Genomic DNA, 16,598 nt, shown 5'->3' on the forward strand with positions numbered 1-16,598 from the left:
GATGGATATCAGTTTGTGTTTCACGAATTAAACCTAAACCTAAATTTTAAACCTTTCGATGAGACAAACGAGTACCTTGATTTCATTAGTTTGTCTCTCAAATGATATTTACCAGGATACAAGACGTACATAAATGGAATAAATTCAAACTATATATCATGAAACACAATCTTAATCGAATATGAATGAAATCCTGTTTTATAAAACGGCTTTGAAACGTGTTTGAGGCGACGAGAAACTGGTTAGTTTGTCAGAATCGTCGCCTCTTTCCATCGAAAAGAACTGCAATAGGAAAGAAAATTATACGGGTGTCTACTGTTTTATTATGAGGAAAACAAGGTTTCGGAGTATATCCTTAGTCCTTCGTCAGTTGAATCATTCTCTTCCTTATGTGTATCACTTCTAAATGCCTTTCAAAGACCATCTTCCCGAGGCAAGAGAGTTAACTGACTATAAAAGTCCAGTTTCCACCCTTTCCGAACTAGGCTGGGATTATGGAGTTACATTTTGGCTGGCCTAACGAGTCCAATCAAAATCGCGCAACGAAATCGACATCCGGTTCGCAATATGTCATGCAGAGTTCGGTCGATTGCAGGATTTGCAAAGCGTGTGCATCGCCAACTCGTTGTCAACAGATATTTTCCAAATCTTTTCATGTTTTTTTCAACGTTTTCTCAGAAACAGTTATGGAAACAAGGATGACATTTCACATTAATGGATACATATGTTGAAAACCAGCATCGGAAAGTAATACTCTGCAGAGTTATTACCCCTGTCTTCTTTTTATGGACACGGCGCACTGTACCCCAACAAGACAGATTGTCGGGCAAACAGTTATGGATACAAGGATGACACATCATTTGGGGATATATATGCTGATCGTGTACGAAAAGCATAATTGAAAGTTCAAGTACTACAGACTTATGGCCCTTGTTTGATTTTTCAACGTGTACCGCCAATTTCTCAGTGAGCACTATTGATGACATTTTGAAAACATCGCCTCTTTTTAAGTTAGATAACCGCCATCAAGAATAATTATTTTAAAGAGTTGTTGCCCTTGTTTTACTTTTAACGTTTGCTCAAATGACGTTAGGGTTACTTTTAACGTTTGCTCAAATGACGTTAGGGTTTGTTTCAAAGGCATGATGTATTTGTTACCTGATCATATATCTCCGTGGATTTTTAACACATCAGGTAAGTACTGAACTGGTTTATGTTTTACTTTTGGAATAAGGACTTCTTACAGTCAAGGTGCATATTATCGAGTAGACAGCCGCGTCCATGGACCAACGCCACAATATGACCTACATGTACCTCACTCACTCACTCGCTGACTCACTCCTAATGGCGCACTGGCTAATCACCACACCCCGGAATATGCAGGTGCGCACGAAGAATTACGAGAAAGAACATTTGAACATTTCAATGTCGGACTTAATGAAAACCGTATACTTTATTTAAATAATCTGCCGGCTAAAGAAAGTATACTCTTGATAAATTTATTGACCCCAAAAAATAAAAAAAGATTATCAGCGCGTTACTAGGCTGACAACAGTTACTTAAACACTGCAAACTTAGGGCCACAAACTCAACTATGATACCCCTGTCAAATACATCACCGTCGAATAAGACCCGTGGAGATCCGGGGTAGAATAGGTCTTCAGCAACCCATGCTTGCCGTAAAAGACGACTATGCTTGTCGTAACGGGATCGGGTGGTCAGGCTCGCTTACTTGGTTGATGCATGTCATCGATCCCAATTGCTTTTGATCGATGCTCATAATGTCAATCACTGGATTGTCTGGTCAAGACTCGATAATTTACAGACCGCCGTCATATAGATGGAATATTGCTGAGTGCGGCGATAAACAAAAAAACAACCAACCAACCATCGAATAACCGTTTTTTGTTTCATTTTTAGCCACGATCAAACATGCTTGTATACTTTCTTTTGCCCGGCAGTATATATTTTCTTACTCTGACAATTTCTGAACAGTATTTCTTGCTCGGGGTTCGTGACTAAAATCGATATGCTAGGAGATCGTAAGGGAAACATATTCGCACCAGTAACATTGATAATGTTGAGCTACAGAAACCAAGGAAAGTGATCTCTAAATTATTCAGTTTCCACGTCATTGGAACATTAGCACTGACGACACACAGGCTAGGTGATGCGAAAAGAGGTTTAAAGTCTCGTTAAAGAGAGAAAGTTTATTTGTCACAGGCATTTTTTACAATTCTAATTTTCTCCTCGAATTTAATATTTTTTGGACATATCAAATATATTCTTGCTTAAGACTCAACAGTTTGGAATGAGAGAGTTTTTAACTCAAACCGCGCAGTTAACATCAACATATAAAGACTGTATGACAGTTAATATTTTTTTAATTTTTTTTTTAAATTTGTGCCACAAACAATGTCATTATATAGTACCACATGTCTTTGTAAGGTAGACAAATAAAACAAAAGTAAACAGTATGTTTTTATTTTTCTGTTTTGTATTAAACAGAATTGTAACACCTTTAACAACTCTTTTTAACACCTCTGATGTGTATCATCTATTCTGGTAGGTTTACCATTCTTTAACCGGATACTTTTTCTTCCTTTTTTTTTAAGAAAACACCTTGAGAAAATGTAATTTTTGTAGCAGGCAATCTTATTTTCAAAGGTCTGAAGCATTTTTTTTTACGAATTTTCAGGAACAATTTTGTTTTGTATTTCGATAAAATCTCAGACAGTTCCTGTTTGTTTATTAACGATGCACTCACAATAGTCCAGCTTTATGACGGCGGTGTGTAAATAATCGACTGTGGACCAGGAAATCAAGTGATTCACATCTACGAAAACGCAGCGAAAAGGCTCACGGTCGCCCTGACCTGTTCTTCAGTTACATCACTGTGTGCCGGCTGATTGTAGGAGTGAACGAGTAAGAGAGTTGGTTGAACGCCACTTTGAACAATATTCCAGTTATAAGCCGTGGGACAAAAGTAAGTATACCGAGGATTTTTTAAATGTAATTGAAAACAGAAAAAACGGTTGTTAAAAGTATTTAACCCTCACTCATTCCTGCAACAGTTTGTAAAATGTAATCTGTTGCTGTGTAATTTTGTGTAAATATACAATGGTTCAATGAAGTCTGGGGTAAGAAATCAACTTTAAACAACATGACCCCTACCACGTTCCAAATGTTTTGTTTTTTTATTGATTTTCAAAGATAAGATGCCAGTTGTGTATTATGCAAAAGAAAAACCTTAGTTATTTAGTATTTTTTACGAATTTCTAAATCCAGTTATATTTTTAAAAATAAAACCAGATCTGATTGGTTGCTACATGGGTGAAATAATGCCGATGCGACGTTACAGTTAAACTCACTCACTAGTATTCTTTGAGTGCTGACTAAGCGGTAGATATCACATCGGTAACTTAAGACACTTTCAATTGAAAATAAAACATACGCTAAAATCAACTGAGGGGTATAGTTTCTTTTGCCCTGCAGTTTATCACGGCGTGTCATCTTGATGTAGGAGGAAAGCCCGAAGTGAAGCAGATCTCAGACGTTTACCACTTTGGTTAAACCCACGAGCACGGGCATGGTGCTGACAAACCTTGAAACATCCACAGGAGATACCACGAGATCAGTGAACTGAATCACAAATGATTTGCAGACCATTGTGACATCATCGGTTTCCACGACACCACAATCAAATGACATCACTAATCTCCCTGGTTAGATGAATGGTTTGTTGTTTAACGCCGCACTTAGCAATATTCCAGCTATATGACGGCGGTCTGTAAATAATCGAGTCTGGACCAGACAAGCCAGTGAATAATATCATGAGCATCGATCCACGCAATTGGGATCGATGACATGCATCAACCAAGTCAGCGAGCCTGACCACCCAATCCCGTTAGTCGCCTTTTACGACAAGCATAGTCGCCTCTTACGGCAAGTATGAGTTGCTGAAGACCTATTCTACCCCGGATCTCCACGGGCCCTGGTACTGAAGCTGGTTGGCCAAGACACTGGTAATTACCGGTTACTAATGAAACATTTGGAAGAATGATATTGGATAAGGAGAATCTCATTTAATATCAAACATGTCAACTCGTGTTGATACATCTAATGACACTTTGCCGAGATTCTCTCTATATTTTGTATCATGCTCTTCCAATACAACATTTGTGCCTCCCCGGGCCCAGTCGATCGATCAGATTAGGCCAGGCATTGTGTATGATAATGGCAATTGTATTGGCTGTTTTGGTTGTAATTGACCCTAATGTTGAGACAAGACGGATTACTCGGATGAATCAAATGACCAGTATCGATTTTTCGTTTACTAATGTCCACTCATATACATAATTATACTTGCACATATACAGCACGGGGTTTGATGGTTCTGGTTTATGCGTAACATAACACGGTAGCCGTTATCTTTGCTTATGAATGTAAAGTGTCCAGTATTAATGAAAGGGCTATTTGTGACTGTGGTTTCATATACCTCATAGCCAAGGTTGTTTTCTTTCTTTCTTGTTTAGGGGCTGTCGGGTAGCCAAGTGGTTAAAGCGTTCGCTCGTCACGCCTAAGACCCGGGTTCGATTCCCGACATGGGTACAATGTGTGAAGCCCATTTCTGGTGTCCCCCGCCGTGATATTGCTGGAATATTGCTAAAAGCGGCGTAAAACCATATTCACTCACTCACTCACTTTCTTGTTTAACGCCGCACTCAGCAATATTCCAGCTGTATGACGGCAGTCTGTAAATGATCGAGTCTGGACCAGACAATCTAGTGATTGACCGTGATCATGAGCATCGATCCACGCAATTGGGACACGATGACATGCATCAACCAAGTCGGCGAGCCTGACCACACGATCCCGTTAGTCGCCTCTTACGACAAGCATAGTCGCCCTTTACGGCAAGCATGGGTTGCCAAAGGTTCTACCCCGGATCTTCATGGGTCTCATAGCAGAGCATTGACGAATGATCCCAATATTGTTCATTTGTTAAATTTAACAATATTGTTTGTGTTAACCATCAGGCTCGGTCGTTTGTTCGACCCCTTCAAGAGAAATGCCTGGAAACGCGACCTACGTATTTTTTGTCTTCTCGGTCCCTCACGAATATAATAGTATGCAAACATTTAAGTTCTGTTTATAATATTTGGATATAAAAGACACATACATGTATGTAGATGCAGATTACATGATTATATGAAATATTCATAGTGTCTTTTTAAAAATGTAAAATAGCATCTTATCTGCTTCTTATTGCAAACTTTGAACTGACGTGGTCATACCATAAATGATAAATAATCAGTGTTGCTATGGTGTTGATTACGTCCCTTGTCCATAGGCGCGTCTCTTTAAAACCCACACATTGGACCTTTTTCAATTTTTCAAAATATGTTTTTTTCTGCATGATTCAGTCTGTATTTCTTTCATTTGTTTACAAACACAAAATCTCACAAGTCAGCTCAGCTCAGCTCAGTGCGTCCTTGCAGCTCAGTGCGTCAGCTCAGCTCAATGCGTCAGTTCATCTCAGTGCGTCAGTGCAGCTCAATGCGTCAGCTCAGCTCAGTGCGTCCTTGCAGCCCAATGCGTCAGTTCATCTCAGTGCGTCAGTGCAGCTCAATGCGTCAGCTCAGCTCAGTGCGTCCTTGCAGCCCAATGCGTCAGCTCGGCTCAGTGCGTCAGTGCAGCTCAATGCGTCAGTTCATCTCAGTGCGTCAGTGCAGCTCAATGCGTCAGCTCAGCTCAGTGCGTCAGCTCAGCTCAATGCATCAGTTCATCTCAGTGCGTCAGTGCAACTCAATGCGTCAGCTCAGCTCAGTGCGTCCTTGCAGCCCAATGCGTCAGCTCGGCTCAGTGCGTCAGTGCAACTCAATGCGTCAGTTCATCTCAGTGCGTCAGTGCAGCTCAATGCGTCAGCTCAGCTCAGTGCGTCAGTGCAGCTCAATGCGTCAGTTCATCAAAGTGTGTCAGTGCAGCTCAATGCGTCAGTGCAGCTCAGTGCGTCAGTGCAGCTCAATGCGTCAGTTCATCTCAGTGTGTCAGTGCAGCTCAATGCGTCAGCTCAGCTCAGTGCGTCAGTGCAGCTCAATGCGTCAGCTCAGCTCAGTGCGTCAGTGCAGCTCAATGCGTCAGTTCATCTCAGTGCGTCAGTGCAGCTCAATGCGTCAGCTCAGCTCAGTGCGTCAGTGCAGCTCAATGCGTCAGTTCATCTCAGTGCGTCAGTGCAGTTCAATCCGTCAACTCAGCTCAATGCGTCAGTGCAGCTCAATGCGTCAGTTCATCTCAGTGCGTCAGTGAAGCTCAATGCGTCAGCTCAGCTCAGTGTGTCAGTGCAGCTCAATGCGTCAGTTCATCTCAGTGCGTCAGTGCAGCTCAATGCGTCAGCTCAGCTCAGTGCGTCAGTGCAGCTCAATGCGTCAGTTCATCTCAGTGCGTCAGTGCAGCTCAATGCGTCAGCTCAGCTCAGTGCGTCCTTGCAGCCCAATGCGTCAGCTCGGCTCAGTGCGTCAGTGCAACTCAATGCGTCAGTTCATCTCAGTGCTTCAGTGCAGCTCAATGCGTATGCTCAGTGCGTCAGCTCAGCTCAGTGCGTCAGTGCAGCTCAATGCATCAGCTTGGCTGAGTGCGCCAGTGCAGCTCAGTGCGCCAGTTCCAGCCAGTGTGTGAAGGTGTGTCTCTGTCCCCCTTCGTTCCTGGTATTGGTGAAGGAGACCAAAGGACGCACGATGCCGACAACATGGCACTACTACAGATCACGTCAAGGAGACCGTGCAGCACCATAGCAACATCACCACATCACCAGAATCGCTACATCCGGGTCCTCCACCTTCAACACAAGACACTCACTGCAACGTAAACTGCAACACATATTCTCGGTTTACGTGCCACGTCTGCACACACAGTCCGTATCCGTTTACGAGCTGCCACATTCCAAGCAAGAGGGCTCTCCTCTGATGTTATTTTACCACAACGTCATCGACTTCAGCGGGTGCAGTGGAGTCGATTACATCATCAGTGGATTACCCGACGTTGGCGTCGCGTCTGGTCTAGTGAACGAATTAAATACTCGATTCTAGCCCAGGTTTAACACTTTAGAGTCTGTGTGCCTGAACACACATTTTGTATACATCGGAAATTTAAACTGAAACAGAGACATTACTTCCCGCTCATCACACCTAGACATTCAAGTAAACCGACCTATCCAGTGAACTAACGTTTTGTGATAGTTTCGGATTAGGCCACCGCAAATTGATAACTTCTTTGGTGGAATAACCGTACCGCTTGGGGCTCGTTGCTGAGGAGGTTAATGTTTTAGAATTCCCTGATTGGATAATAATCAAAATCATCTGCGTTCACGTCAGATACCTTCCGAACCGGGATTTTGACCTACGCATTGGCGTGCTCAAGGGACGCAACTCTGCACATGGCATTGTGGCGAATTAGACGACCTGACCATCCGTGCCCCGGGTTACCGGAAGAGATGCGACGAATGTTTCAATACAGCTGCCAACATGAGTGATATTGATTACAGGACACTGTGAATATAGAAGGTGATTGTCGTGTTTTGTGGCGATGTTGACTCGAGGCATCTGAATTAGTTTAATTACAACCACCTGGAATCCGCGCTGACTTCCGGGACGTCCGTCTCAATTTGCTCCAGGCATTTTACGTCCTAATCATCGTACTGAATCGTCAGCGTTTAAGAGGATTTGTTAAAACGACTATACATGTTGTCGACTGGGCAACTACGGTTTGTAAGAGGTGAAGTAAACTGGGGTTTAAAGCCGCGTTCAAGGTTTTTAGAGGCTTATTTAACAACGTATATTCAAGTGTGCACACGTCTAAGTTAAGGGGAAAGGGGGGGGGGGGGGGGGGGGGGGCACGGGTGGCCCAGTCGTCTAAGGCGCCGCGATTCGCTGTGCAGAGTTGCGTCCCCTTGGCACGCCAGAAACCTATGATTGTGGTTTCGAATCTCGGTTCGCCCCGATTATGTTTCTAGGTTTGTCAGCACCATACCCGTGCTCGTGGGTTTCACCGAAGTGGTAAACGTCTGAGACCTGCTTCACTTCGGGATTTCCTCCCACATTAAGCTGACACGCCGTGATATAACTGCAATACCGTTAAAAACGGCGTTTAACCCAACTCACTCACTCACTAAGTTAAGGTATGGGAGTTACGCTCACCTGAGCGCTAGGGTTGCTTTGTTCAACGGCACCCAGACCACGGAGGCGGTCACGATTTGTGAGACTGTGGTTTGCTTTTTGTATTAACTCTCGATTCCATACTGATACCAAGTCGTGATGGACCCCGAGTACGACACGTATAGTTACAACTAACTAATTGTAAATCGTGTTACTATAGAGTGTGACATTGCTGAGTGCAGGTCATCGCATTCTGACGGCATAGATCGTTGCTCATGCCGTCAACCACACGTTTGACTTGCTCAATTGAGAATATTTACAGGCCCTGGTGATGTAGATGGAATTTTGTTGACTACAGCATAAAACAACTTTAACAACACAAGGCGACCTTAGTGATGTGACCATGTAAACCCCTTAACCCTTAAACAACTTAACAACTACAAGTTGTCGGACTTTCATTTTTGTGGAAGTATCGGTGGCTGAGCGGGTAAGATCGCTGACTTTGTAGTGCTGGCGATTATGTGCTTCACTCTGGCAGTGTGAGTTCGAATCCCGGATGGGACTGAACCCAAAAAAGTATAGAATCTGTACTTTACTCAGAAAGTGTTATCCCAAATATAACATTTGTTTAACTTTAACAACACAAGGCGATGTTAGTGATGCGGCATTCGTCGACGCAGTGAGTGAAAATCCCTGATCCAAGTATTGGATTAATGAATAGATCACATCTAATTTGTTTAGCCGTTGCATGGACTGAGAGTGTTACTGTGTCAGAGTCATTGTGTTATCGTAGTTGGGATAAAATTATGTTTGAATTATTCCACAGCTGGTTAGACTTCGCGCGTAGGTTATCTTAAAGCGTCCATAAAATTCTCTAGATGTGCCTTGTAAAACGACATTGGACGGTACGCTATCACATAATGCTTGTTGGAGCAATTATTGTATACTGACACACCAGGAAAACTCATAGTGGAACTTGGAAGATAATGTTCAGCGAACCGACAACAAACAAAGAAATTGGTATGAGATAGCGCGGTCTGATGGCTGGCAACATTCAGTAATGTTGTCTGTGTTTGAATCCTCATTCACGTTGTCAAACCTGGCCATACGCTTCCAGTCGCTTGTTACTTATCAAAAGTCAAAATCTGTTATGCGTTTTCAAAGTGTTTTGTCAAAGACAAGCTTTTGTATGAGTTGTCGATCGTTCCATTTTTCGTACCCTGTTCCTCATTAACATAAGTTAGCCGTATCTGACCGGTGTTGAATTTGTTTAGCGTTTGCAATATAATACAAGGGGAGGTGAAGTGGGGTTTAACGTCGCGTCAAGATTATTGCACTTTAATAGGGACGTGCATGCACGTGTGTGTGGCCGGGGGGGAGGGGGGAATGGAACATGACCTGTTACATCCTATCACTCCTCATGCTTGTATATGTCAATGATTTGACGGTACATGTACGTGATATCCAACAGATGGTTGATGAGGCCGGTTGCTTTAAATTTGAAATAAATGAAACTGAAACAAACTGTCAAAAGCAACGTGTGAGTGATTGTGTGAGTGATTGTGTGAGTGAGTGAGTGAGTGAGTGATTGAGTGAGTGAGTGAGTGTGTGTGAGAGTGAGTGTGTGTGTGAGTGTGTGTGTGAGTGAGTGAGTGATAGTGTGTGTGTGTGAGAGAGAGAGAGTGTGTGTGTGTGTGTGTACGAGAGAGAGAGAGAGAGAGAGTGTGTGTGTGTGTGTGTGTCCGCTTGTACAAGTCCGGACTAATGACTATTTGATAGTGCTGGCCCACTGACACAGTTTAACATAAATATTCCACAATATACTGACTCCGAGCCGACCATGCCTTGTTTTAGCACCTTAATGCTGAGCGTCAGGCAGGGTTACAACAAGTGCCGTCTTTCAACGTGTTTTGGTATGAGGCGACCAGGGATAAACCCCCGGTCAGACGCTCTACCACTAGACCACGGAGGCGGTCGCTGTAAGCAAAGGTAATGAGGCAATTTGTAATCAATTGCGTAGACAGCTAAACACGCCAAGTAAAATGACAACTAGACTCCTTGTTTAGGTCTGAGGACACAGTCGAAACTGTTGACAATTCCCATTGGAAGAGAGGCTTCCAAAAGGTAATGCAACCAGTTTTCATGACTTCTGTGACCAGTTGAACTACAACTTTAGACCTCCTCCAGAAAGATGGGTTTGTTTGTTTGTTTGTTTTCTTACTGCTTCTCAATTGATACCAAAACAGCACGTCTGTCTGTAAATAATCGAGGCTGGACCAGACAATCGAGTGACTGACATCATGAGCCCGATCCACGCAATTGGGATCGATGACATCCATCAACCAAGTCAACGAGCCTGACCACCCGATCCCGTTAGTCGCCTCTTACGACAAGCATAGTCGCCTTTTGCGGCAAGCATAGGTTGCTGAAGACCTATTCTACCCCGGATCTTCACGGGTCACAGAAAGAAAGGCTTTGCCAGATGTTGGGTGCGGGAGTTAAAGTAACACAAACTTCCTGCTTCATGTATCTATACGCTTCATGAGAGATGGTATATTGCAAACAGGACAACAGGAGACAAGTGTCTAAAGACATAACGCTGAAAATGGCACAGGTCAAGGTAATGAGAACTCAATATCTCATGTGTCCACCAGTTGCACCAAGTACTGCCTGGCGGCACCTCTTGTAATCTTACACATCCGGCATACTACTTAATTTGTCTTGGCAGTTAATTTAAGAACTCTTGAGTCATATCAGTGTACACAGCGGTACAAGTAAATAAGACTGGAATTACACATTGATGTGCATGACCACGCGTGCTCATAAGCCTAGAGCTCAATATTTGATTGATTTGAAAGAAAAAGAAAAGACGAAAAATGAATATCTCGGTACCCCAAATGTCTGTAAGCAATCGTTCAACTGCAAAGATGAGGCTTTGGTAGGACTGAAATTTTCATAAATGACTTCATTTTCATGCACTTCATTTCGCTTATGCACTAAAGTCTTTCACTCATGTATATTAATATCTCACATGCTTTTCGTTTTTAAGGCGTATATGACAATACAGATGTAACTTTGCGATGCAAATATGCATGAGTATTCTTTGCTTTTCAATAACAGACATTTATTTGGGTTCAGGTATTGGATAGAGATGAGCCTTCGGCTGAAGACCTTGAATAATCTTCCAAAGAAGAGGATTTGAAACTTCGATCAACCTGGACCCTCGGCGAATGTATCCCCCGATAGTAGAATCAATATTCTCACTCCAGCATTCCTGCAGCATTTAAAATGCATTGGGGATTTCTAATAGGCCAGATATTCACCGTGTGTCCCGTTTCTCTAAAGTTTGCCAAACATTTGCAAGAATGCTCCCAATAAGTCTGTGACTTCAGAAGGTCCTTCATCTTCACACATATAGTTTCAGAAAATACATTGTTTAAACTGTTGTGTAATTTACAGTGATGAAATAAAAGCGACTGTCAATAGACGCTTCTTTGAATAGTTTTTCAGTTGTGTCTAGCATGTCAGCTTAATGCGAGAGGAGAGCCCGAGGTGCCGCACATCTTGTACATTTACCGCCACGGTGAAACCCTGGGTGACCATGATCTTAGTTCTTTACACGCCAGAGGACAACTCTCCGCACCTTCTCGTGGCGCCTCAGACGACAGGGCCACCTGCGCCAAATGTTGATGCGAATGACGTGTTAGTAAACACTGTAAATAAAACCCTTTCCATATTCATCAGAAGCGTCTGCCAAACCGATTGTACGATTCCTACTATACCATGATCATGTGATCACATTGTGATGATACCAGGTATGTAAGGGGAGCGTATCCTGCCCATCGGTGGCACCCGTCACAAACACATGCAAAGGCAAGTCAGAAGTTGTTTTGATAGTATTTGTCTTTAAATCGGGATACTGTTCAGTAGTGTTGGATACAACGTCCAAATCGATAACAAAAATGTACCACCTACCTACCTGTGATGACGTCCTAGACTAACATCGTGTCTCTGAAATGAACAGATGTTAATTTATAGATATAACATATAATGAACATGAAGAAAATCTCTGGGCACCTTTTTATTATATGGTATAACTATAAAGCTTTGGTGATGAAGTCCTAGGCTAACATCTAGTCTCTGGAAAGAAATATTTTACACAAATATACAGTTGTTAAATTGTAGTTCTAACATATGATAAAGAGGAGCCCAGAGACTTTCTTCGTTTTCAGCCTGATACTGCAGTAATCCAGACTTGCAAAATACTAGAGACTTGCATGGGCTGTAGTGGATATATTTGTTTCAGGGTCTTAATGACAGACTTTCAAAACGTTCTTTCAGACCATCGTAAAAGTCGCAATACATATGAGTGAGGTGTTCAACCGTATTCACTCATACACTCAATCACTGATGCAAGTGTACAATTGAACTAAACTATTGTTTAAACGAAAAAAAACACTGTTAGTGTGTTATGACAAAAGTTTATGTTATGATTGTATAGAATAAGACCGAATTCCAAATCGATATATTTAATAACAGACATAAACCAAAAGTTAAGCCCTTATCACTCTTCGATTGTCAGAGTGCACAGCAACACGTCGAACTCATATGCATCATCCTTCAACGGCTGTTTGAGTAAGAATTCTTTACTTGAAATCAAGCGTTGCTGATATCACGGGTGTTCCCTGCACTACGTACAAAAGTAGGAGTTGCGTTTCGGATAATGTTCAATGACTGAATGTTTGTGTTTGGGCGAATGTTCTGTCCTCTCTTGACAACATCTGTCAGTTCTCGTGGTCGATCTGTCCTCGTGCTGGAAGACATCACATACCTTAATGAATCACCTTGATATGAAAACGGGGATGAGGTATATTAATGAAACAGATCGGAAAGCATTCAGTGCACTGGTCCTGGCATATACAACAAATGTCATGTCGATCAATGGATGGACACAACTAATCGTTTCCCCTCTCCATCCCGTGGGCGTACTAACTGTTTTGGTAAAAATAGCTATTGATCCAGCGGACAGATTTAATCCATCAGTAGGACTTAGACAATCTGTTTAAAAGGTTACGTTATTCAAATGAGGAAACATATAGATCTCTTGACATTTGATGGAAATGTCCACAAGAAGAACCCACAGTTCGCCTTTTTTCCTGAGGTCGATGATTCAGTTCATTTGGATTTCTGTTAATCAACATTTGGTTTGTTGTTAAGTAAATATGTTGAGGTAGTACTTGACATATCTACGATGCGTAGTCTCTGTTGACAACACCAGTTTATATTTAGCGTAAGTACTAGATATAGTGACCCACTCTCCCCGCCGCCTCGTGTAATTATGCCAATGAAACTCATTTAGCGGCGCATGACTAATGATCCAGTGTAGGACCAGGATGCAGCATGTACACAATGTATAAGTTCCTGGACGCCGACATTTTCCTGAGGACTGGGTAGCAGGATCTGTGCACGGATGATGACTTTTGTGTTTGACCATGCTCTTAAATTCTCTCCAAATGCATTGTGGCTCTGTAAACATCTCTGCAATTGCCAGAATGAGGAAGCTGTTTATTCTTTCGATGATATTTCGTTTATGTAAACCTTTAACGTCATATCAAGGTGAGCTACAGTGACTTATTTGTTTTTTTGTTTGTTCGTTCCTTATCCGGAGGCTTCATGTCGCTTGTGCTCATGTATTGAATAGTGTTGTCATTTATTGTTTTGTGACTTGTTTTTTGTGTCTATCGGTTCCCGGACGCAAATGAATAAACCTAGGCTAAGATGAGTACCCGTATGCATATGACGCATACGAGTGTCCCAAGGGTATCCTCCCATTTGTCACACACCTTAATGAATCCACAGGACAGGGTTGACTGCAGGGCTGTTCCCTTCCCCTTACCTGAAGGATTCAGGCAGAACAACTCAACACCAGATTGTTTAGAGCATCTTTATATGTGTACAAATGCGTCACTCCTCAGCACTTGATTATATTAATTTTCTTTACTTTCGCGAACACTTGGTATCATCACTATTTTACAGTGATTCATAAACACATGCTAATACATAATTGGAATCGTAGTTTCGACTCGCCTTTAATGGATATGCGATATGGAAAGGGTTTTGTTGATTTTATTTATTTATCTTTATATAATATGACATGAGCTTCACAGTACGACAAGGGGCGGTCGGATAGCCTGGTGGTTAAAGCGTTCGCTCGTCACGCCGAAGACCCGGGTTCGATTCCCGACATGGGTACAATGTGTGAAGCCCATTTCTGGTGTCTTCTGGTGTGTTCCATGTCACTGATATTTGAGGGACGGTCGGGTAGCCTAGTGGTTAAAGCGTTCGCTCGTCACGCCGAAGACCCGGATTCGATTCCAGACAAGCCCATTTCTAGGACAAGAATATTGCTTAAAGCGGCATAAAATCAAACTCACTCACTCACTCATTGATATTTGCCAATCTTTATTCACCATCGGAAGGATAAATAACTTTTGAAACCAGCAACCAGACAAAACAGACAAAACCATAAGAACCAATACAACATTAGGAGGAAGCATTTACCGCTTTAAAAAATAACTTTTCAGCAACAAACAAAATATGGATCTTAGTTCGTATGATGATTAAAACCTTGTTCTATTTCTCGTAAAAAAATTGTTGAAACTGTTTTCAAGTTTCATACATACTGTATAGGTCATTTATTTGTGAATCATTTCACACAATAAGCATGTTCAATTAGAATTTAGGCATCTATCTATCCTCACGTGACCTGTCTTCGAGCCCCTATACAATAGGTAACCATGCGCTGAGTGAAGTAATCACAGTAGCCGGTTCAAAGCCCACACATCAACGTGTTCGTCACTTGTCGCTAAAGTTATGTTACGAATGAGGTAAAGTGAAATGGTGTTTAACGTCGCATCCAAGATTATTGCACTTATATAGCGACGTGCATGCACGTGTGTGTGTGGCTGCTTGTACTAGTCCGGACTGATGCCGATTTAAACGTGTTGAATGAGTAAGGTTTACCGTAGCTTTAAGCAATATTTTGATGATACCACATTGTACCACATTGATGATACCCACGATCATGTGTATGGTGCTGACATATCAAGGATCCTAAATCAGTGCAAATCTGACATTCCAACCCACGGCCATAGGATTCGGACACGCCTAAGGGACGCAACTCTCCGCAGAGAAAGCCTTTAAGGTTTATCGTTTCATTTGTTTTAATAGGCTGTGTTATTGGGTGTCGTGATTGAATTATATATCTTTCCCGTTTTCACAGAAGAATTATCAGAAATCCATAGTTCTTTCGCTTTAAAGAATCAATGAAGTAGGCGTCTCGGGCTGTACAGGAATGATAGTTTCAGAGAGAGTTTCATTTTCAGTTTGAGAAAAGACGCGACCAAACGAGAGAAACGTCTTTTCAAGCGTGCATCGTGAAAGGTTACACTTCGTTGATAAGCTAATGTCCTGTACCGATGGGTTTTAAAAAGTTGATGAAGTAAAAGAAAGTAATGTACAATGTTCTTGGCTGTTTTCAGTGGAATAATTGAATCATTTTGAACGAGCCACAAAATCTACATCATGATTAATTCAATATGACGGTTTTCGTTTGAATGAATCAAAGTATTTGATAAGATACACAATACACCACTTCCTACATTCCGAATCAATTACACGATGAATAAAAGTTTTTTAAAGTTAAACCATTGATATTATGCAGAGTGGCAACATAAGATGTGCCATGTAAATAATGTATGACCCCATGGGGTTCTAAGTTCCAATGTTTTTAGCACCAAAGCATTGGTCATTCAATCTCGGAAATGAAGTTTCGAAACTGAAGACTACATTTGCATTGTATTCAACAGATTCGTTTGTCACCCCGAGAGGTGCTCGGCTGAACTAATTAAAAGCAGTCTATCGAGAGATCTTTTGATTAAAACTACTGCGAGTATTTACAGTGAGACCTCGTTAATTCAGTTCTTTTATGGTCCCTGCTGAATCCGCTTTATTTATTAGTATCGTAACGGTAAAAGAAAACTTTTCTCTAACAATCTGAGGAGATCCACCTAACTTATTCAATCACACCCACGTTCCCTTATGTGAGGCCGCCTCCGTTGTGTAACGGACATAACGTCTGCCCGAAGAGCGGAAGGTCGGTGCCCCGATCCCGGCTTCGCCATACCAAAAGACGTGTAAATAAATAACTTGTTGTTACCCTGCCTTGAGCTCGTCAGAAATCCGAATCTGAATGGGGTATCCATGTTAAACTGGGGCATGGTATTCTATTGGGTCAGCACCTTAAAACCGTCATTAGAGCGGACAAGTAGCAGCAGTACACACGTGCGTGCACGTCACTATAAAAAGTGAAATCATCCCATTTCACAGAACCTAATGTTATCACGTTATAGCAAATGTAATTTTAGTTCATGACTGTATCATTTA

At 42.0% G+C, this 16,598-nt stretch overlaps 1 protein-coding gene across 1 annotated transcript; it reads left to right on the top strand.

Moving 5' to 3' along the window:
* The first annotated feature begins 5,417 nt into the window (after positions 1-5,417).
* LOC139451781 (streptococcal hemagglutinin-like) lies at positions 5,418-6,794 on the top strand. Its single transcript, XM_071233089.1, has one exon. It carries the CDS (start codon positions 5,418-5,420, stop codon positions 6,792-6,794), a length of 1,377 nt encoding a protein of 458 aa, XP_071089190.1.
* The last annotated feature ends 9,804 nt before the right edge of the window (positions 6,795-16,598 follow it).

This window comes from Haliotis cracherodii, unplaced genomic scaffold (assembly GCF_022045235.1).
Source record: "Haliotis cracherodii isolate W230 unplaced genomic scaffold, xgHalCrac1.p SCAF_9, whole genome shotgun sequence".
NCBI classification, from domain to species: Eukaryota; Metazoa; Mollusca; class Gastropoda; order Lepetellida; family Haliotidae; genus Haliotis; species Haliotis cracherodii.

Excerpts from the sequence above, each read along its gene's own strand:
- LOC139451781 (XM_071233089.1), top strand. The coding sequence starts at position 5,418 with ATGATTCAGTCTGTATTTCTTTCATTTGTTTACAAACACAAAATCTCA.